We start from the raw sequence: 19,934 nt of genomic DNA, 5'->3' as shown, positions 1-19,934 counted from the left end.
CTGTGCTAGATGGTCTTTAAATATCCAATATAAAAAGTTCTAAAATTAACATTAATAACATTAATCTGATTCTAAAGTTGAGCTAGTCAGATGACCTAAGCTTGGTAAATTCAAGTACATTGCCAATTAACTGCACATATCAATTGCATATTTTTTCTTGAGCTTCTCCTTCTTTAGAAACTGAGACATCTTACTACCTCTAATTTGCTCATATGGAAATTGCTTTTTGACTCCATAACATTTAGTTCCACCTCTCTGGATCTGATTTTATTTCAGATATATTTTGTGGCGAAGGAGACCAAAATGATACAGAAGGAGAAGCTGTGTTACCATTTTACACAAAAGACCTCTAACCTTTTTAGGTATTATTTCCAGTCTTCTCAACAGAGTTTGAAAAATTATTCACTTCCTTTAACAGTCTGAAATAGAAAGTTGAGCTGAATTTGGCTTTCAAAGACCTTATAAAAAAAGAGAAAGGTTAAGACTTTCTCAAAACAAGCCACTGTTAGGTGCTGATTAGCTTATGATGAAATAAGTTGAAAGCCTTGAGTCCTATTTCCTTACCAGAAATTGACTTAAAGTGAGCTATTTATGCAAGGGCACTTAAAAAGCCCAAAAGCTCTCTAATTTTGAGTGTCCAGTTTTTCTGAGTCTGATTTTTCTGTGTCTTTGAAATCGAACAAAATCAATAGAAGCTGAGACAATTCAACAGTTCTTAAAAATCAGGCTTTTGGTATTAAAAAATGGAAACAATCAAAGTTAGATCAACCTTTACAAACTATAATCTAAACTTCTGGGACCTAACCTTCGCATGATGTCAAGTGGGCGTGACAGTATTATAGACAAAACTCTTCATATTAATTACAAACAGTATTCTGCACAACGGCTACCTTAAATAAGTAAAACTGCAGATGCGAAAGAAAACGCTGGGAAGTTAGGACACGCCACTGGTGTGGTTTCCCATCATGTTACATGTAACTCAACAGCCTTTTCACTTTATGATACCTGTGGCAGGTACTGTACAGGGTGTGTCATGAAGGAGGGCGACAGGAGAGCACCCGTCCTCGCCCAAGGAAAAGACTTTGACCCTTGTATTAGTCAACCACAGACTCACGGGGTACCTGAAGTGCTTAAAACTCATGTGCTTTCCCAGATGCAGCCTAATGGCTCTTTGCCTTCTCGAAAGGGACCTCCAACTTTCCACCTCTGTCAAATGAAGAGGAGACATGCTCGACAGGGACAGAATTTAATAAACAGCCCTGCAACACTGTGAAGATGCAGAAGGCCAAGTTTTAGAGAGGAAATGCATTACTTTGTTCTCACACACAACATTGTGCCAATAAATATTTGTCATTGTATTCGTTAGGTGTGGCATCTCCAGAGTAACTACCTGCTGCAGTTGAAGCTTCAAACAGATTGAAAAAGTTCCTCTGTGGGCAAAGAAAGGTGATTTTGTGCTTCTGTGGAGCACGGGAACATGCAGCCTGCAATACCTTGGCAATTTGGTGTACCCACAAGGAAACAGATGACTATCCTCCATTGCAAAGTGCTGGCTTGCAAGATAACAATAATTTCATTTAAAAAAAGTTACGGAGCTGTTTGCAACTGTCTACTGTAATTATTTTACATGGAAAACAAGTTCAGTCTGGTCTTAACCAGGGGACAACATAAACATCTACTAATAGAGAAGAAACAAAGTTTAATTTGCTCATGGATCAGTGAAGTCCAAAAATGTGCATTCATTTTGGGTGGACTCTGCCCTTTCTCAGCATTTAAGATTCAGGAGTGAGGGCCAGTGGAGCTTAGAGAGGAAGACAGTCCTCACAATTTGTATCCACTCCTGGCTTTACTGACTGCTGCCCCAGTAATAAAAAACCCAGAAGCTGAATACATCAATAAATAAATAAGGCTTTTTTAAGAGGTAAGTTTATTTTCTCAAAAACCCCCTCTAAACAAAGAAACAAACCCCCTGGTTTCTTTATGATGGTAAAGGTCATGGCAATAACATAAGGAATATTCTCTTTAAGAAAGATGTTATAAAAATGTATGGATATAGAGCTAAAATATCGCCTGCTAAATATGGGCTCTTAAAGAGGGCAAAACAGTGATAATGCAATTTCAATTCTTCTATCTTTAGCTCTTCAGGAGAAGATCCACTTGACTATGAGAGAGATGCTTTTGTTCAGATACAATAGTAGATAAAAATTTAGAACTACAACCTTGCATTGGAAGTTATTCTGTTAGATTTTTAACTTTATTTAAATATATTGCAAATGTAAAGGAAGCAAAAGAGCAATCTAATAATCAATAGATTCTGCTTTATGGGAATAAAATTACAGTCCTTTAAAAAGAAATTAAAAAAAAAAAGAAATTACAAACTGTGGTTTGCATATCTCAGAAAGTCCGTGTGCTGATGTATTAAGATAAAGGTAGACAGATAATGTATTTTAACAGTGGAATTTCTGATAGTGTGTATAGTCCTGATAAAGAATATTTTTGTATGAGCACCTTCATTTGTGCATTTAGAAATAGTTCTTTAAAGTTCTTCTGCTGATATTTTTCTCTGCATAAATCATAGCCACATTTGTGGGACTACCTGTTCAGTATCTAGCTTTTCATCTCATCTGCTCACAATTCAAAAGAACGGTAGCTTTCATCTCCTACAGTTGAGATCTAACGCTGATCAATCATATTATGGAGCTGCAGAGAGAAACTACAAATAATATAAACTCAAGAACCAGCTTTATGCTGGTGTGATCTATTTAGCATTTACAATTTGAGTGGGTAGGATCGGATAGACTTGGATTCTGCAAATCAAAAGTCCCGTAAGTCTTATGTTATACTTAACAAATACTACATTGAGAATATCCTCCAACAATACGCTTAGATATCACTGGAAGTTAAATTTCTTTCTGTAGAAGATAACACGCAGTTTTTGACGGGGCTCTCCATTCACTTTGGACAGCGGCTTCTATACCATGCATATGCACATCATGAATCTGTCACTGAAAATCATCTTGAGAAATTCTAGTTTGCAGTAAACATTCAACGGTTCACCACTGAATTTATCTGAATACAATAGTCTTCCTGAGTCGCTAATATTAAGTGTCTAAACCTCAGCTTACTGTATGCACAAAAGATTTCCAAGTAGCTTTGTGGGTTGTCAAGAAGCTAAATATTTGTAGTAACTCTAGACTGCTCAAACCCTTAATGCTTTCTTTGCAAAGGTTCAAGCCTTCAAAACATTTTGTGCCCAGCTCCATACCCAAGCAGACAATCTACAGTGTATTTTACAAATGGTATCTATTGGATACCTATGAGCATCCAGCTCGTAACGGTGGCCAGCACGCTGTGATGGGCCATTGCGAAAGCCAGATGACTGTGCGTGGCTTTCCACGGTACTAGAAGGCAGAAAATAAGTCGAGTAGTTCCTCATCCAGCAATCTTGTTCATGAGAAGTCCTACCAAGGCAGGCCAGGAGGTGGGCACTGTTGGAGGCCAGACAGACCAGGGATGCATTGCTGGAGGCTTCAGTAATCCTCAGTTATGCCTCCTCTGGAAGGAATAAAGTGAGTTTTGAGAAAGGCCAGGACTAGAGAGATGTAAAGCAGCCCCCGTCCATTTTCAGGGCACCCTGCGAGATGCAGGGTACAGCAGGGAGTAGAGATCTGCTCTTTGTCTTTTAGGTCACTTGCCTCCATTCAGATTCATTATTCCAACACCAAAATGAGTTTGTGCAACACTCAGAGCAGACAAGAGACTCAGTGGTCTGCAACTCTTGCAAAGGTCAGAGGGTTTTTCCAGTCATAATTATCCGAATAAAACTTGACACTTTACAAAATGTGCAGGGAGTATCATTTTCACTTTTTCTAAGTGGCGAAAGAGTGACACGTACCGCATGAGCAATTCATTTACCGTCACGTAGATCAGTGGCAGACTCATGAAAAGAACATGTGAATCCTGGCTCAAATTATCCTCCTTCCAACCGGCAGAGGACATTGCTTCCCCCACTGACACTCCTTTCACTGAACAGTGGATTTAGACCGGTTTTCATGAACGCTCCTGAACACTCCCTGGCGTGATCTTACATTTCTTCTTAACCCCACTGTTACAATGCAAATACAGCAAATCCCCGTTTCCCAGCCACCGCATATCAAGCTGAAATTGCATCAGCTGTTTGCCATAGGGATCACTCTAAGACAAAAAGCAAACCCTCACGTGCACTGCTCTTCTTTGCTCGGGGAACCATTTGGTATTAATACTTGTTACCTTCAAAAACTGTTCTGATGAGGTTCAGTAGATTAAAGCATCTTTGCTAGCAGCAGCCTGGGCAGTTTTTCACAGCATCATAAATCATTGATGTAAAGAAACAAAACAAAACCAAAATGCAATTCCTTCCTTTACAGGTGACATGAACCTTGAAGAGTATTTTGCAAGAACTGGCTATAAAGGTTCCCTTGAAAAACAAGATTTGGAAACCTTAACCGATATATTCCAGCACCACATCCGTGCTGTTCCCTTCGAAAACCTCAGCATCCATTGCGGGGAGAAAATTACTTTGGAGTTCGAGCACGTTTATAACAAAATCGTGCGGAGGAAGCGGGGTGGCTGGTGCATGGAAAACAACCAGCTGTTGGGTTGGGTCCTGAAACGCCTGGGGTACGACACCAGCTTTCTGGGAGCGTATGTGTTCAATCCACATCAAAACGCGTATGCTACCATCATGACCCATCTCCTTGTAAAGGTAGTTATTGATGGCAAAGCCTATATTGTTGATGGAGGCTTTGGTGTATCCTATCAGATGTGGCAACCGATGGAGCTCGTGTCGGGGAAAGACCAGCCCCAGGCTCCCGGTGTCTTTCGCTTCACGGAAAAAAATGCCATCTGGTACCTTGAGAAAATGAGACGGAAACAATACATTCCCAATCAAAGTTTCTCTAATTCTGATCTTCTGGAGAAAAAAGAGTGTCGGAAAGTTTATATGTTCAATCTTGAGCCACGGACAGTGGAAGAGTTCCGTTTCCAGTGCACGTACCTTCAGACATCTCCAGATTCCCTCTTTACAAAGAAGTCCATCTGCACCCTCCAGACCACCGATGGCTTTCGAGCGCTAATTGGGTGGACACTCACTGAGACCACATACAACTACAAGGAAAATATGGATCTGGTGGAATTCATAACGCTCGAAGATGAAGAGGTGGAAAAAACACTCAAAGAGAAATTCAATGTAACCCTAGATAGAAAACTTGTCCCAATTAACGTCAAAGGATTTTATACAATCTAGATGACCAGAAAAACCTACAATAACGCTACATATGTACAGTACCTTCCACTGTCTGCACAATCACTACTGTAAGATTATGGGATTCTCTTGCAGGTGATTGAAGGAAAAATACATTAATACCAGATTAAAGTGAAATTCACTCTGGGAAAAATCAGGAATTTAAGACTCTTCTGTCAGGTAGAATTATTTGCTGTGAGATGACTGCAGTTCAATTTTTGGCACAAATGTAGGATCTGATTTGAATCTGGTTATAAAGTTGGGTAATAAATATGTCTGGGAAATTTTGGAGTGCCTATAGCACATAAATAGGAGTATGGATTATTAATTGTGATATGCTGCCAACACATTTTCTATGGTTATTATAGGGAGAAAAGTCACCTATGAGCATTTAGACAATGAAGTGTACATTTAGAACTTCATTTTTCACAAGATCTAACCACTTGCAGCTCATCTCATTTCTCTACCTTTAATGTAAGTAAAACAATGTCACCTTTGAAAGGAGCATTAGGAGGCATAATTCTCCCACTGTCATCCTTAGACAAAACATAGTACAAAATGAAAATTATCATCATGTGCATCCCTTTTGTCACTGCTGCAGTAAACTGCCCAAAGTAATTTTTGGTATGTACGTTATTTTCTGGTGAAGCAAGTTGTATATATTGCAGCATTACTGTGGCTGATGGGCTCTAAGAAGATACCTACAAGCTTTGCTTCTGATAAGTAATCATCCTATAAAGGGTGAATGGTGCTTAAATATCACAACTGGCTTAGATTTACTTATATCTCAAAAGGGGTGGAAATTTTATATTTTTAGCATTGCAAGTATAACAAAGGTAGAACAATAAAGCTAATCCCACTATACCCTTAATATTGCCCTCTTTGTATATAGCAAATACGGGAGTCCATATGGCTGTCCTGAACAAGTACCACTTAGCACAGGAGCTTTAGTGTCACAAGTGAGTTCATTCATCTGTATCAAAGTGAAAAAATCAAGGAGCCGGTCAAATCTAAAGGAAACCCTTTCTTTAGAATTATTTCACAATCACGTTTCCCCATTTTTTTTACTTTTTTTTTTCAAAAAGCCCAAACAAGGAAACCACTGAGAAAGGGGAAACATTCTCAAATGCATTGAAAAAATAGCAGTAACACTGAAAAACACCCTTTCTCCCCAATCCTGAGTATTGGGCAAATGTTGATTCCTCTCACTGATAGTGTGTCTTTTTGCTCAGAGACATCATCTGACCATAAATCTCATAAATGCTGTAAACGTATACCTGAAAATAAATAAAGGAAAATAAAAACATAAAGAGTTGCTGTAAATACAGCCTCCACCCCAAATGCATGACTCCTGCACACACCATTTGCAAAGTAAACGAGGTCTGTTCAATCATGCTATCGATCTGCTGGCCAACCCTCCCCACCACAAACATTTTGAACCAAACCGGCCAACATTGAACAAATTTGACAGCAGTGTTGGAGACGGTAAGTTCCTACAGGTTCCTGGACAAAGAGCTTGTAGGCTGAGGAAGACGACGATCACCGAAGAGAAGGCCCAGGAGTCACCTCCTCTGCTGGGCTCAGCAGCCAACAGCTCTGGGCTGGCCACGGTGCGAGCCAGCTCTTCCCTGCCGACCGGCCGCGGTGGCAGCTGGTGACCGGGACGCACGTGTACTTGCACAGGCACAAGGAACCAAGGGCCAAGCAGGAGGCTTGAAAGATCTTCCTGAGGTGGGAACAGAGTTTTTTCTATAAATAATGGATCTAAGGACTTTTGTTCTCTAATTTGTGTTCATATTATTCTCTCACACTAAGGTCCCATTAAGGTTTTTTACTCCTTTCTAAATGATTGATCAAACTGAGGTGTTCCCCGAGACCCCAAGGAACATTATGAGCTTTAAAACACTCACCACCTCCATTCTAGCTGACAGAAATTCCCATCTGCATTCACCCAGGTCACCAAACCATATTTCTCTATGCAATGAACTAGCTGTTTTCTGGTGCTGCTGCCTCTTGTCTAGAGGACAGCTATTAACAGACTGGTGATTTTGCCTCCATACTTCTCTAGAGATGTTCCTGCTGTTGCTCCCAGGTAATTGCTCAGGTTATGGTATGCAAGGGTTTCTTGGGCAGAAGTCTACAGACTCATATTGGTATTTTTAACTGTGCCTGTAGTGATGGGACTCAACCCAGATACCCCCTTCTACTGTTCAGTTCGTACTAAAGATCTACGGGGCTGCCAGTGACTAAAGCTTCAACCCTCCCTCTGACTCCATCTGTTGATAACCACTCTCTGAGTGGGATTTTTCCTCTCAATGTGACAATTATAACCAGGTCCTCACTGTGCAACATCAGATCACGCGAAGAAATGTCAACACGTACAGCTGAGGAACGGTTTCACAGTTTAGCTGAAGCTCCCCAAAAGCTGATGAGAGCAGGTTATTGAGGCGTGAATGCCAGACCCAAAACGTCTCAAAGGTTTGAGGCGAGAATGGTGTAAAAACAAACCAACCCAAACAAACCCAGAGGTCTCATGCTGGGGTTCCATTAGCAAGGCATTATTGTAGCAGGCAGATGCTCTCCCAGACTCAAAAGAAAAGAAAACTGAGTCCTTAAAGCATCAGCTCTCAGAGAAACTTGGATTCACATGCAGAAGAGAAACGGGATGTTTGACATCCTTCACCCACCACTATGCTTTATTAACACTCTCTCAGAAAAGTTTAATGAGAGCCTAAGCTATCGTGCAGTTTTCGTCGTTGACTGTTGTTGAAATGAAGCAGAAAAAACGCATATAACCCCCCACTCAGGACTTGTCTAATTCCATATACAATTTAGAAGTATGGTATTCCAATTAACAGAAAGACAAGAGAATTTCTTTTTAAGTCTGAATGCTGGATTAAGTCCCAGAATCCCAGCCCAGCTGCCCATTATACACACACTCAATGCCCAATGGCAACGACAGCCATCCGCGACTGTAGAATTGTATAATGGAGTGTCTTATTAGAAAACAAGACACATAACAGAAGAAACACAGTTCAAACTCCATGGCACCACTGAACATCCTCCCCCCTCCCCAAAGAATCAAAGTTTAATCAGCTCATGCATTACTAAAGGGAGGATACAGGATGGCTCACTTCAGTTGGACTCTGGTCCTGGACATTTTAAGATCCAATACTAAGCAGAATAAAAGTAACAAAACAAGAAACATCAGCAAGAAAGATATTCAATACTTACATGTTTCCAACATCAGCAGTTATTACAGAAATAAACAGTCAGCCTGTCAAAGGGAGGGACAAAACTTCACCTGACAAGGGACTTGCTTAAGCTTAACACTGTGAGCTGTCAGTGAGCACAAACTACAATGTACACTTTGCTTTGTTCGCTTTAATAGGTACCTTAGCGTAACAGGCACAAACACTTCTGGTGTCTGGTAACTCTTTACCAATCACATTTTGCAAGTAGCCATTTTCTTCAACAAAAATGCTTACTACCTATCCCAACTTGCTTTTGTTCTCAAAGAAGAAATGCTTTTAATTTAGAAACATGACCACGTGGGAAAGTTCTACAGCTTAGGAAGTTGCACATGAAAATGTATCTGCATTTGAGACTGTCAGAGCCAAGAAAGCTTGAATTAATATAGGTTCGCATTATGAATATTTCACTGCTACACTTGCATCTCTGTCAAAGAGTAGTTCAAGCACAGATTTTATACAGCAGAATGTTTCTACCCTGACTAGGAAGCTAGAGCCAGACTTAAAATACATACATGCATCTCTCTCTCTCTCTTTTATATATATATGTATTTATAAGGTTGGAAATATAGATGGGTATTTCAGAAGATCCCATCATAAAATGCCCGCTTGTAATTCTGGGCACTTAAAGTGCATTTAAAATGTCATGTAGGGCTAATTTTGTTTTGTCTTGCTCATGATAATGCACTACGAATGGTGCTTTTAAAGGTGCATTTTACAAACTCCCCATGAATAAGAGATTGCGCTAAAATTTAGTAGCTGGTCTTACTGTAGCATTTCAATAGCTCACCTAGCCACCACCTAACATGAACAGCAGAGCAACCAGCTTTGAAGATAATAAACCAAAATCTATCATTTCTTCACAGGTGGTGTTGGGCATGTTTAGGAAACAGAAGAACCACCCCTTCCCCTCTCCTCCCCCCTCCCAGATTCCAAAATCATGGATTTTCTAGGAAGGTGTTTAGAGTTCACTCACGCTCTTACCCACATTTCCAGCCATCCGTCAGGAAATGACATAAAATTAAGGACCAGCGTATGGCAGAACACCCTTTAACTACGCAAAATTACCCCCCATTGGACTGAAGAGAACTCTGCAATGCAAGAGAGCTCTCTGCATAGAGCATTGGCAAAGAAAGACTTCACGCAGAGTTCATCTGAGCCACTAACTGTTATCAAAATTACCCAAAAGCTCATTTACATGACACCACCAGAACCTTCTCCAATTTACTGTCTCTCAGGGTGTGCAATTGCAGTGACATCTCCTGGTTGCTGGTGGTTCACTAGAACACACTTTCCCCCCTCAACTATCCAGCATAGCTATGCAGAAATTCTCTCTCCATTGACAAAATGTGTTCAGATAGAGGAGAATCATTTCCCTACTAATAAGCAAGAAAGAATAATGGGATATATTCTGAGTTTTTCTTGTGATGACCAACAATAAATCATTTCTTAGCTCAGGTCACATCTTCCATGGGAAGAAAAATGTCTTGCCGTCATTAACTTCTTTTCAGCTAGCAATAATATATGATCAGGTTTTAAGTAATTGAACCAGTAGCATTTAATTAGCTCTGAAAAACTATCTCAGATCATGAATCACTGACTTTCCACCTGTATGAGGTCCCCTTACTAGCTTAAAAGTATATTTCTCTTTCCATGTGTGATCCATCTTGAATATCTAATGAGGTGCTCTTGATATATGGGTTATAGTTCATATATCACACGCAAAATACAGCAGACGCACAGTCTCTTTCTTTATATAACTGAGTTTCATGTCTTGCTTCACCCAGTTGTTAAACAAAAAAAAAGATAAAGCCTCTTGTGTCCATGACAGAATGGCCACTACTTGCTTAGATTTAACAAATTCCTCTTTCTCCAGAAAGTCAGCATTAAGGATTAATAACTTAGACATCTGGCTGGGGAAATGAAGTAATAGAAACAAATATTTCTTGTTGAAAGACAGGATACAGAGAACTGCTATGATTTTAGACACGACAACTGACATTTTTCAATGGGCCCAGAGTACTGACTGACCAAAGAGCATGTTTCCGTCCTAACATTACTTCAGATGCCTTCACTGCACACTACACAGAAAAAATCAGTGCAGTCAACTAATATTTGGGGACATCTGTGGCCAGCACAAACCAGGATCACTTCTTGTATCAGATTGTAGTAAACAACATTTTTTACATTAAATTAGCTAAACCGCAATCATTAACCACACAAGAAAATCAGTTTTTATTCAGCGTTCAAATAGGTTTCTGAAGCCGTTAGTATACTTCTATGACAAGACCTAGATAACTGTAAGATTGGATTTTTTTTTTTGCTGAAAGAGGCAAGATTAGCAAACTTCTTTTGGAAGACAGAAATTAAGACTCACAATCTGCTCAAGTGTCAAACTGTAAACATTGCCAAATATTTGGCTTGCTCTATAAAAAAAAAGTTTTACTACAAACCCCTCTATTTTTAAATGAGCTTTATAAAAAAGAAAATTCAACAAAATGGATTTTATCTCTCTATTCTTTTCCCATCTTATTTTTAGCACAGTAAAAAAAAAAAAAAACAACAACAAAAAACCCCAAACATATTTCTGCTGACTTTTTTCAATTTGAAGACAGCAAAGGTTTTCACTTTCATAATAAAAAAAAGCAGTGAAAGTGGGACTGCCTTACTGGATTGGACAAAGTTCATCTTTACTCAAATACTTCTTTCAGATGTTATCATAAATTGTAAACAAAGTTGCTCTCGATTGCATATGACACTGAATCTAGTTATGCACAACATTTAAAAAGACTGATGGGATTAGTGCCCCACACATTAAAAGCTGCTGAGAGGGGAAAGGATGTATGACATCCATTATATACACATCCACTTTGAAAAATGTTTGTCACGTGGATGGTAGAAATTTCAGTGAGAACAGACTCAGATTTACAAATCTGTTCTTTACATTAAATAGCAAGAACTCCAAACTACCTCTAGTTCATGATACTATATTTGGTAGATAACATTTCTATTAGCTCCAGTTGTGCAGTTGACATTAATCCTGAGGTTTTAAGAACTTTTTCTTAGCTTTTTTGCTAGGTCTTGTGTTACTATTCCCATCTTCATCTTCATCCTGGAGTACACGCTGGTCTCTTTTTCTCAAGAATTTCTTCCCTATTGTTCCCACTAATGTTTCATATCTGTAAAGATAGCAAAATATTTACAGCTTTTACTAAAATCAGAGAAAACTTCAATGGAGCAAATCATAAATCTAACTAACAATTTAAGTAGTGTAAAAAAGCTGGTCATCAGAAGCTTAAGAAGCACAAGTACTACATGATCACTCATTACAATATTATTCATTCTGATAGTTTGGGTTTGTCAGCAATCTGGAACAAGGAGGGAATTAGCATGGAATACCTGGATATCAAAGGGCAGAAAACCCCTACAAGACATTTTATCCCCCAAAGTGATGGAGATTCCACTGAATACACACCAGAATTCCTGGAAAATCAGTTCAGTAAAGTACTGTATCTGTTGGGGTTTTTTCTTCATTTATTTTGTCTGTTTGCTTTTTGTGTCTACTTTCCCACACATAATGCAGTAACGTACCATATTCCTAGCTAATATTGATCATGTTGTAAAATATAACTCACCTTCTGGCCATTTCTTCATCTGACACATCAGCCTCCATTTTATCATCCACTTCAATTTCTTCTTCCTTGCACCTAGAGTTCATTTGGATCATTAACTTCTGAAAATGAAATAAGAAGTAGCTCAAACATGTAAGCCTGACACAATGGCAACTATGCTGAAATTCATTGGTAGGAGAAATGCATAAAAGGTAAGAACCAAATTTAATAATTATTTGCTGTTCCCGGTCAGGCTAGAGCATATTGTCACGAAAACTCATGAAGAAAAGGCAACATGCCTGCCTGTTGCTAAACTGAGCTTAGAGATTGCCTTTGGGAAAAGGGGCAACACAGAGACAGGGTTTTCAGCGAATTGTACTATTCAAACATCCTCAAGAGCATGCCAGACATCTTCAGGAGATGAGAGAATTAGATCATAATTAATATTTCATTGTGATGTTAGCACATAGTCCTTGAAATAGTTTTGTTAAGAAGGAAAAGTATCTGCAAGGATTTACAATAAACTACTAGCAAAAAAACATGAAGGAATAATATGCCAAGTCACAGTGAGAGCAAGTTCAAAATAACTAAAAGAATCCCCGAGTAAATCACCTTGCATAGCCTTTTGCATACCTCTTAGTCTTTACACCTTCATCCTCTTGCTTCAGTTCAGTGGTAACATTTGTATTACTATCTCAGTGTAGTTCTATCAGCATGAATCATGCCAGAAGGAAATTAGACTCTCTTGCCCAGAATTTTTACTTTGGAACTTTACGCCCTTACTTACATGAGTAAGTGTTGAATAAATAGGGTTGAATGTTTATAGGATTGGACTCTAAATTAAATGGCAGGAGGAAAAGTGAGCTATCGTTTGGGTGAGCAGCATGTGGGACAGTTTCCGCACTTCAGCGAGGAGTTGTGCAATTACTGACCATCAACACAACATGATAAAAAACTTCTATTTACCAGATGCTGCACTGACCAACATTTTGGTTTGAATCACAGACTTCCTGTACGCGGGAGGATTTATGGAAGGTGCCGCACAGGCCAAACAGCATGCAGTGTCAACACTCAAATCCCCATCCCCAAGGGCTTCAATCCTAATGTGAGACCACCTCAAAACAGAACATTTAAATGGTACCTCAATTTCTGGATTGAATCCTTTGAAGGACATTCTGCCATACAGTAGATCCTCACATGGCATAAAGCTCCTCTCTTCTATTATAAAGCTCCTGCATGAAACCCAAACCCAGCATTTTGTCAAACGGTGCACTATAAAATAATCAAATTAAACAAATGCAAAAAGCATCTGCTGTCTTCCCCCCACACAAATAAACAAAACCACAGTGTATTTTAAACCATCAACTACTTTCTGAAGCTTAATTGCTCTGATAAATCTTTCAATACAAGGAGCTTGGAGTGCAAAGGAATACTTTTTGCCAGTAAAGCTGTGCCAGTTCCACAAGCAAAATTAACTCTCCTGACAAAAAGCCCTCTTTACTGGTATGATTCCACCTACATTAATGCTTTTGCCAGAATAAAAATACCACATAAATATCACTCTCCAGGTGGCATTACTATACCAGCAAAAACTTCTAATTAATTTTTCATTGTGATGTTACACCTGGCATTAGTTGAGTCTGTCAGGATACAAAACACTGTCTAATTCTCTGTTCAGCAGAGAAAGACTTCCACCGTCTCCCTCCTTTTTTCCCCTTTTAATGAGCATGGAGCGAAAAAAGAAACATGACCCTGAGGTGTTCATAAGACACGCGTTAGATAAAAGTACTTCCGTGAATTGTTCCATCCTTCTTTTCCTCGCACACATATGCACCTCTTCCCTGATCCTCTTCATCTTCCATGTAAAACAAACTCCTACAGTCATAGGAAGTCAGGCTGAAGAGATCAAGCTCATTCTCCTACCTCAAGGCAGGATCAATTAAACATGTACCATGAACAGCAGAGGTCCATCTAACCTGTCCTGAAAAGACTTCCAATGATGAAGAATCCAGTCTCTCCTTAGGCAATCTATTCCAGTGCTTCAATAGCCTTATTGTTAGAAAAATTCTCCTAATGTCCACCTTGAACCTTCCTTGCTGCAACTGAAGCTCAAATACCTTTTTGTCATACCCAACAACAGTAATGGAAAATAGTTTATCAATGACTTTATTCAACTACAGCTAATTCCTTGCATCCCAGCTTTTTAAAAACTATGTATGTTCTCCCTCAATGGAATTTTCACCCTCTTTTGAAAGGAGAAAAATCAAGCAATTTTAAAAGTAGTTCTCCTGCTATTTAAAGCACCTTTCTAAATAGCAGGAACGGACATTTTATTTCTTATTAGCTAAGCCTTCCTTTACTTTTGCCGTTCTCTCTCCTACTTCAAAAACAGGATTTGAAGTGAACTGGACTCAAAAAGACAGAGCTGTCCTGAGTGGACCTAACTGTGTGACTGAAGGTGAATTTACTAACACAAGGTTTCAAACTTCTTTTTTCAAATGAAGGGAAAAAACAGCAATGAATGAACTGGTCCCCGCCTGAAAAACTAATTACATGCATCTAGAAGAATGTGTGAGTGAAAGAAAACAACACACACAAGAAATGAAAGTAGGTTAAACTACACTAGGCAACCTTGACAATGTCCCTGAAAATAAATAATAAAAAAGCTGTACTGCCACTCTGTCATTATTTTTGCTTCTGTTAATTGGTTATTAGTAATACTTCTTTTATAGGAAAAAAATATGTATATTCTATTCCCACTCCACAACAATCCACTGATGATAAAAAGTACAAAAGGGTACAAGCTTACTCTTTCTCCTTTAGATCTGGTAAATCAAGATACCAGTGTTCTTCACTAATTATCTTCTTTTCTTCCTCTTCTAGCTGTTTTTTAGTTTGTGAATCCAAACCCCTTTGCATGAACTAAAAAGAAAGACACACAAACACACAACTTTAGTTTTTTGCATCATGAGTACGTTCTGAACATGCAGTAACTGCATGATGACAATTATCCATTACATAACATTTAGCAGTTGATAAAAAGTAAATGCTCTTTATGATTTTTCTCTGGGTTTGGTCTAAGTTTAGGCAAAGAGGTAATGGAAAAGTAAACAACTGCTGATCACAGCTATCTACTGGAAGTCAACAGTCAGCCACATCTGTACTTACACACAAAGAAACAGACTTTTCCTGGTTAGTTTTGATGGACCTGAGATGTTACAACTCCATAACTTTGCTAAGATTTTTCTAATGTTTCAACAAAGGCCAGAGAGAACATAATGGTGTTAGAGTTATCGCTGCGTATCAGAAACCACCACCACCCATACAAACAGCATTGGAGCTCTGAGCTAGAGCTAGGTCATACCAGGTTGGCCATTTTTTGAAACATCTATACTTTCAACCATCCTCTTCTTTTCTCAGATTTAATTTAATGAACTGGCTTGCGTTTGTAGCTCTGAAGGCTGGAACCTGCCTTTGGAAGTGGAAAAAAGTAACTGAGGCTATGAAAAGAAGTCTTCTGTGTCCAGCTGTGCTAAAGGAAGATGTTACCAGCTCTTAACTTCTCATTGATGACCCACCAAAGTACCAGTCAAGCAGCATGGGTAAGCACCTGTTAACTCACCGCAGGAACAGTCTGCCAAATTAGTTAAGACCAATAACCTAGTTTAGGGTAAGACTGCTATTTTTGCCTAATACAAGGACATTCCTGTAAATTGCTTCCTTTGTTGTGATAATCTTTGGCAGAGGACAGGAACAGGCAGATAGAAAGCCTAACCTCTCTCACAGCTGGGAGTAAAAGAGGACATCTGTCACAGCCTATGAAAAATTGCTGACGGCGCAAAACTACAGACCTGAGATATGTGAAACATACCTTTTATTTCCATTTGTCTCAAGTCAGGTGCCTGAACTGAGTGACAATTTAAGTATCAACAATGTTAAACAAACATGCTGGAAAAAACAACTCTTACAACTTTATGGTAATAATCATAATATTCTCACATCCCTAGGAGCTGGGACCTCCCTTAGAGTCTACATAAAGTGTTCGAATAACTGTACCTGTCAGAGGTGTACATTTATACCAATGTAATTCCCAGCTACAGGCAAGTCTACCAGTACAGTTTATATGCACTCCAGTACAAAAACTGCTTTGTGGCTATCAAAGCATACCTGTATGTGTGTTGTGGTTTAACCCCAGCCAGCAACTAAGCACCACGCAGCTGCTCACTCACACCCCCCTACCCAGTGGGATGGGGGAGAAAAATCAGGAAAAGAAGTAAAACTCGTGGGTTGAGATAAGAATGGTTTAATGGAACAGAAAAGAGGAAACTAATAATGATAATGATAACACTAATAAAATGACAACAGTAATAATAAAAGGATTGGAATGTACAAATGATGCACAGTGCAATTGCTCACCACCTGCCAATTGACACCCAGTTAGTCCCCGAGTGGTGATTCCCCACCCCCACTCCCCCCAGTTTATATACTAAACATGACGGCACATGGTCTGGAATACCCCTTTGGCCAGTTTGGGTCAGCTGCCCTGGCTGTGTCCTGTGCCAACTTCCTGTGCCCCTCCAGCTCTCTCGCTGGCTGGGCATGAGAAGCTGAAAAATCCTTGACTTGAGACTAAACACTACTTAGCAACAACTGAAAACATCAGTGTTATCAACATTCTTCTCATACTGAACTCAAAACATAGCACCGTACCAGCTACTAGGAAGACAATCAACTCTATCCCAGCTGAAACCAGGACAATGTGCAACACTGCAAAGGAATTTTGTATCAACTAATTTTACCCCTCTCATTTAGAGCAGAATCATTTATGTGTTTAGATAAGCCTGCAGGCTGACAGGTAACGTGCCAGTGGGGAACACTAAACCTGGACATAGTTTAGGTCCCAGCTAAAATGGGCTTTGTTGGGATAAAGCCCAAGAAGGCATCACAAAACACTTCCCTCCAACAAAAAACCCTGCATTACTGAGCTTATTTAAAATATATAGGTAACACAGATGCGTACTATGTGTATTACATACACCCCCCACAGCTCTTCAGTCTTTACAAAATGCCCAAGCAAACCAAACCAAACTCCAAAGTAAAAGCCAATATAGTGCTAGTGTCTCATTTTCCATTTATATTTCTATTTGCATCCATTGTACAAGATCTTTAATGAAAGAAAAATTGACTTTTTGTTTTCTGAGTCGCTCCAAAATATGTCAAAGCTTTCCAATTAAAATTACAGTATCTTCTACAGGAAAATAAGTGAATCTATCATGTGGAAAACCATATTGCTCAAGGAAATTGGTTAGCCAGTCAGAAATCTCAACAGGAGAAATTCTGCTACAAGCATCCAATTAAATAATCATTTCACATTACATTTTAAAGATTTTTGTTCCTAAAGATGACTACAGGAATAACTAGATTAAAAATATGTGATCACATTTATCTAAAATGTAAACACACATGGATGAATTAAAAATATACCCACTGTAATAGACACAGAGTATGTAAGTCAGTAGCTGAGTGGTTATTTGGATTAGCTTCCCCAAGCAACGGGACCTGGATCAAATGATGCAAGATCTAAAAGCATGAGCCATCCTTTGACATCAAGTGGTGAGGACACATGGCTCAGTACTTGGCGCAAATGGTCTTCAAAATGCTACCACTGACCCCGCGTCACCTTTGGGTGCCACTTCACCCGCCTGCTGAATTGTGATAATGCCTCTTATCAGTACCTGCGGAGGCAGCTGCTGAAGGATTAATTAAAACATTTATAAACAAGATGATCTGCAGAAGGAAAGTGCTAAATTCAAGATCTGTGTGTGACCTTTTCCAAACCTACTCATCTCTTCAAAGCTGGTTGGTTACTACTGCCCGGACTGTAACCCTGCAAATATCAAGGCAGCACATTCATAGGCTGGTTCTCCATAGCCTTCCAAGGAAGAAAATGTAAAAACTGGCTTTTGAAATCTCCAGGGGGTTAATAAACTGGCAAACAACAGGAGCAGAAATTTCACTTTAAAAGAGAGTATTACATAAAAATAAGAAAAAATAATGATGTTGCAATCCAGGTTATGGGAGTCTTACTCTGTCATACACTGCTGGCTAACTAAGCTCAACATCTACCCCCTTTTGAGGGTGAGGCAAGATGTGTTCCATTCCCTCTATCCACGGGTTTTAGTCTTTCGTTAGCAACATCTGTTAATTGGGGTAAATATGCCACCATCTTACTGTAGCAGAGTACGCTTTGCGTGAAAGATTGAACTGAAGTCAGCTAAACTCCTTTCAGCCAGTGTCTGAAATATAGTCCCATATAAATATGTGGGGAAAAAAATGGTTAAATAAAACATCACAAGCAAGAAGCCACAAAGGCCCCATCATAATAAGTTATAAAAATTTAATGGATATTAACATTTAAAAAAAAAAGTAATGGGAACTCAACTTCTACTGGTTGTTTTCCAGCAATAAAGAACCATCAATCACGGGAGAATGTACTCTACCAAATTAGGTGCTGTAGTACACGACGTGAAGCAGAATCCATTAGCCAGTAAGCGGAGACTAATTTCACATGGGTCTTGACATAAGATTCACAATGCCAAGGTAACAGGCACGTCATGATGTTACTAACAGCCCAGTTACAAATGCAAGCATTTATGAGTTGGGAAAGGCGGTTAACACTGCCGTTCACGTGGGGTATTTTATTAGCCATTAATGTAAACAGACAAAGAAATGGACCCCATAAAGAAAAGAAAGAAACCTGGACCACACCCTCCAGTTTATAACCCCTCTGAGACCTCTCGCCAGCGTTTAAGCAGCCCGGTACTCGGTGGCAGCTCTCCGAAATCGCCTCTTGCCGGCCGACTTGGAGGGGAGCAGCCCAGAAAGCGGCAGGCCTGAGTGAAAGGGCAAGCGACGCTGAAGATACACAGATACCTATTTTAAATCGAGCCTTACGGGACGTAGGAGACGGTCACTCACGCCCCCGTGTCAGACGAGGGCGGACACGCAAAACGCCCCAAGCCAGGCCAGGGGCTCCGGCCGCGGCCCGCTTCACCCGGCAGACGCCCCGCCGCTGCACAGCGCGGCTCGGTCCCCCCCCGGCCGCTCCACACGCCTCGGGTGCCGGCGCGGCCCAAGCCCACGCCGGCGGCCCCATCCTCCCGCCCCCGGGGCCGCCTCACGGCTCCGCGGCGGGCAGCTCCCCGGCAGCAGCGGGGCACCGCTCCCGGGCCGGGCCGGGCCGGGCCGGGCCGCCCTCTCCTCACCCCACCGCGGAGCGGGCCTCAGGCACCCCTCTCCGCTCCTTCCCGCCCCCCCGCCTCACCTTCATGCGCAGCAGGTTCTTGGACAGCTTCGTCTTCACCTCCCCGGCCATGGCGGCCGGCGCTGCCCGCAGGCCGCGCTCGATCCCCGCGCTCGCGTAACAGCCGAGGCCGCACAACGCCAGAGGAGGAGCGGGAGGAGGCGGCGGCGGCGGCGCGGCTCCACCCTCCGCGTCCGGGGCGCGGCCGCAGGGACAGGCCCCTGCCCACAGCCCGGAGGCGTGCGGGGTGTGGGTGCAAAAACAACGTTAAAAACAACTTTCCTCTACAGAGCCGGTGATGGGGGGTGAGGGAGGTGGGGTGTGTGGGCAGGAGAGAAATCCGACTGGGTACGAAGTGGTAAATTAGTAGGGGAACCTGAGATTTCTTATCAGCGCTTGTGTGTTCTGTAGTGCTGCCGGCTTACGGTTTCATCCATAGTTTTCTGGTCTTTCAAAGGGGGAAGGAGAGGGAGTATAAAATCTGTCTC

At 40.7% G+C, this 19,934-nt stretch overlaps 2 protein-coding genes across 2 annotated transcripts; one reads left to right on the top strand and one right to left on the bottom strand.

Moving 5' to 3' along the window:
• Positions 1 to 8: 8 nt before the first annotated feature.
• Positions 9 to 6,591, top strand: NAT1 (N-acetyltransferase 1). The gene is made up of 2 exons (XM_052796142.1): positions 9 to 1,921; positions 4,407 to 6,591. The coding sequence occupies exon 2, from the start codon at positions 4,412 to 4,414 to the stop codon at positions 5,282 to 5,284; it is 873 nt and encodes a 290-aa protein (XP_052652102.1). The 5' UTR covers positions 9 to 1,921; positions 4,407 to 4,411; the 3' UTR covers positions 5,285 to 6,591.
• A 2,054-nt stretch (positions 6,592 to 8,645) lies between these two features.
• Positions 8,646 to 19,619, bottom strand: MPHOSPH6 (M-phase phosphoprotein 6). The gene is made up of 5 exons (XM_052796143.1): positions 19,468 to 19,619; positions 14,953 to 15,065; positions 13,285 to 13,375; positions 12,168 to 12,265; positions 8,646 to 11,711 (listed from the first exon to the last, which is right to left on the bottom strand). Exons 1-5 carry the CDS (start codon positions 19,516 to 19,518, stop codon positions 11,567 to 11,569), a joined length of 498 nt encoding a protein of 165 aa, XP_052652103.1. The 5' UTR covers positions 19,519 to 19,619; the 3' UTR covers positions 8,646 to 11,566.
• Between the last annotated feature and the right edge of the window lie 315 nt (positions 19,620 to 19,934).

This window comes from Harpia harpyja, chromosome 9, assembly GCF_026419915.1.
Source record: "Harpia harpyja isolate bHarHar1 chromosome 9, bHarHar1 primary haplotype, whole genome shotgun sequence".
NCBI classification, from domain to species: domain Eukaryota; kingdom Metazoa; phylum Chordata; class Aves; order Accipitriformes; family Accipitridae; genus Harpia; species Harpia harpyja.
Note: the sequence above shows the minus strand (reverse complement) of the source record. Positions and strands in the feature narration are given on the sequence as shown.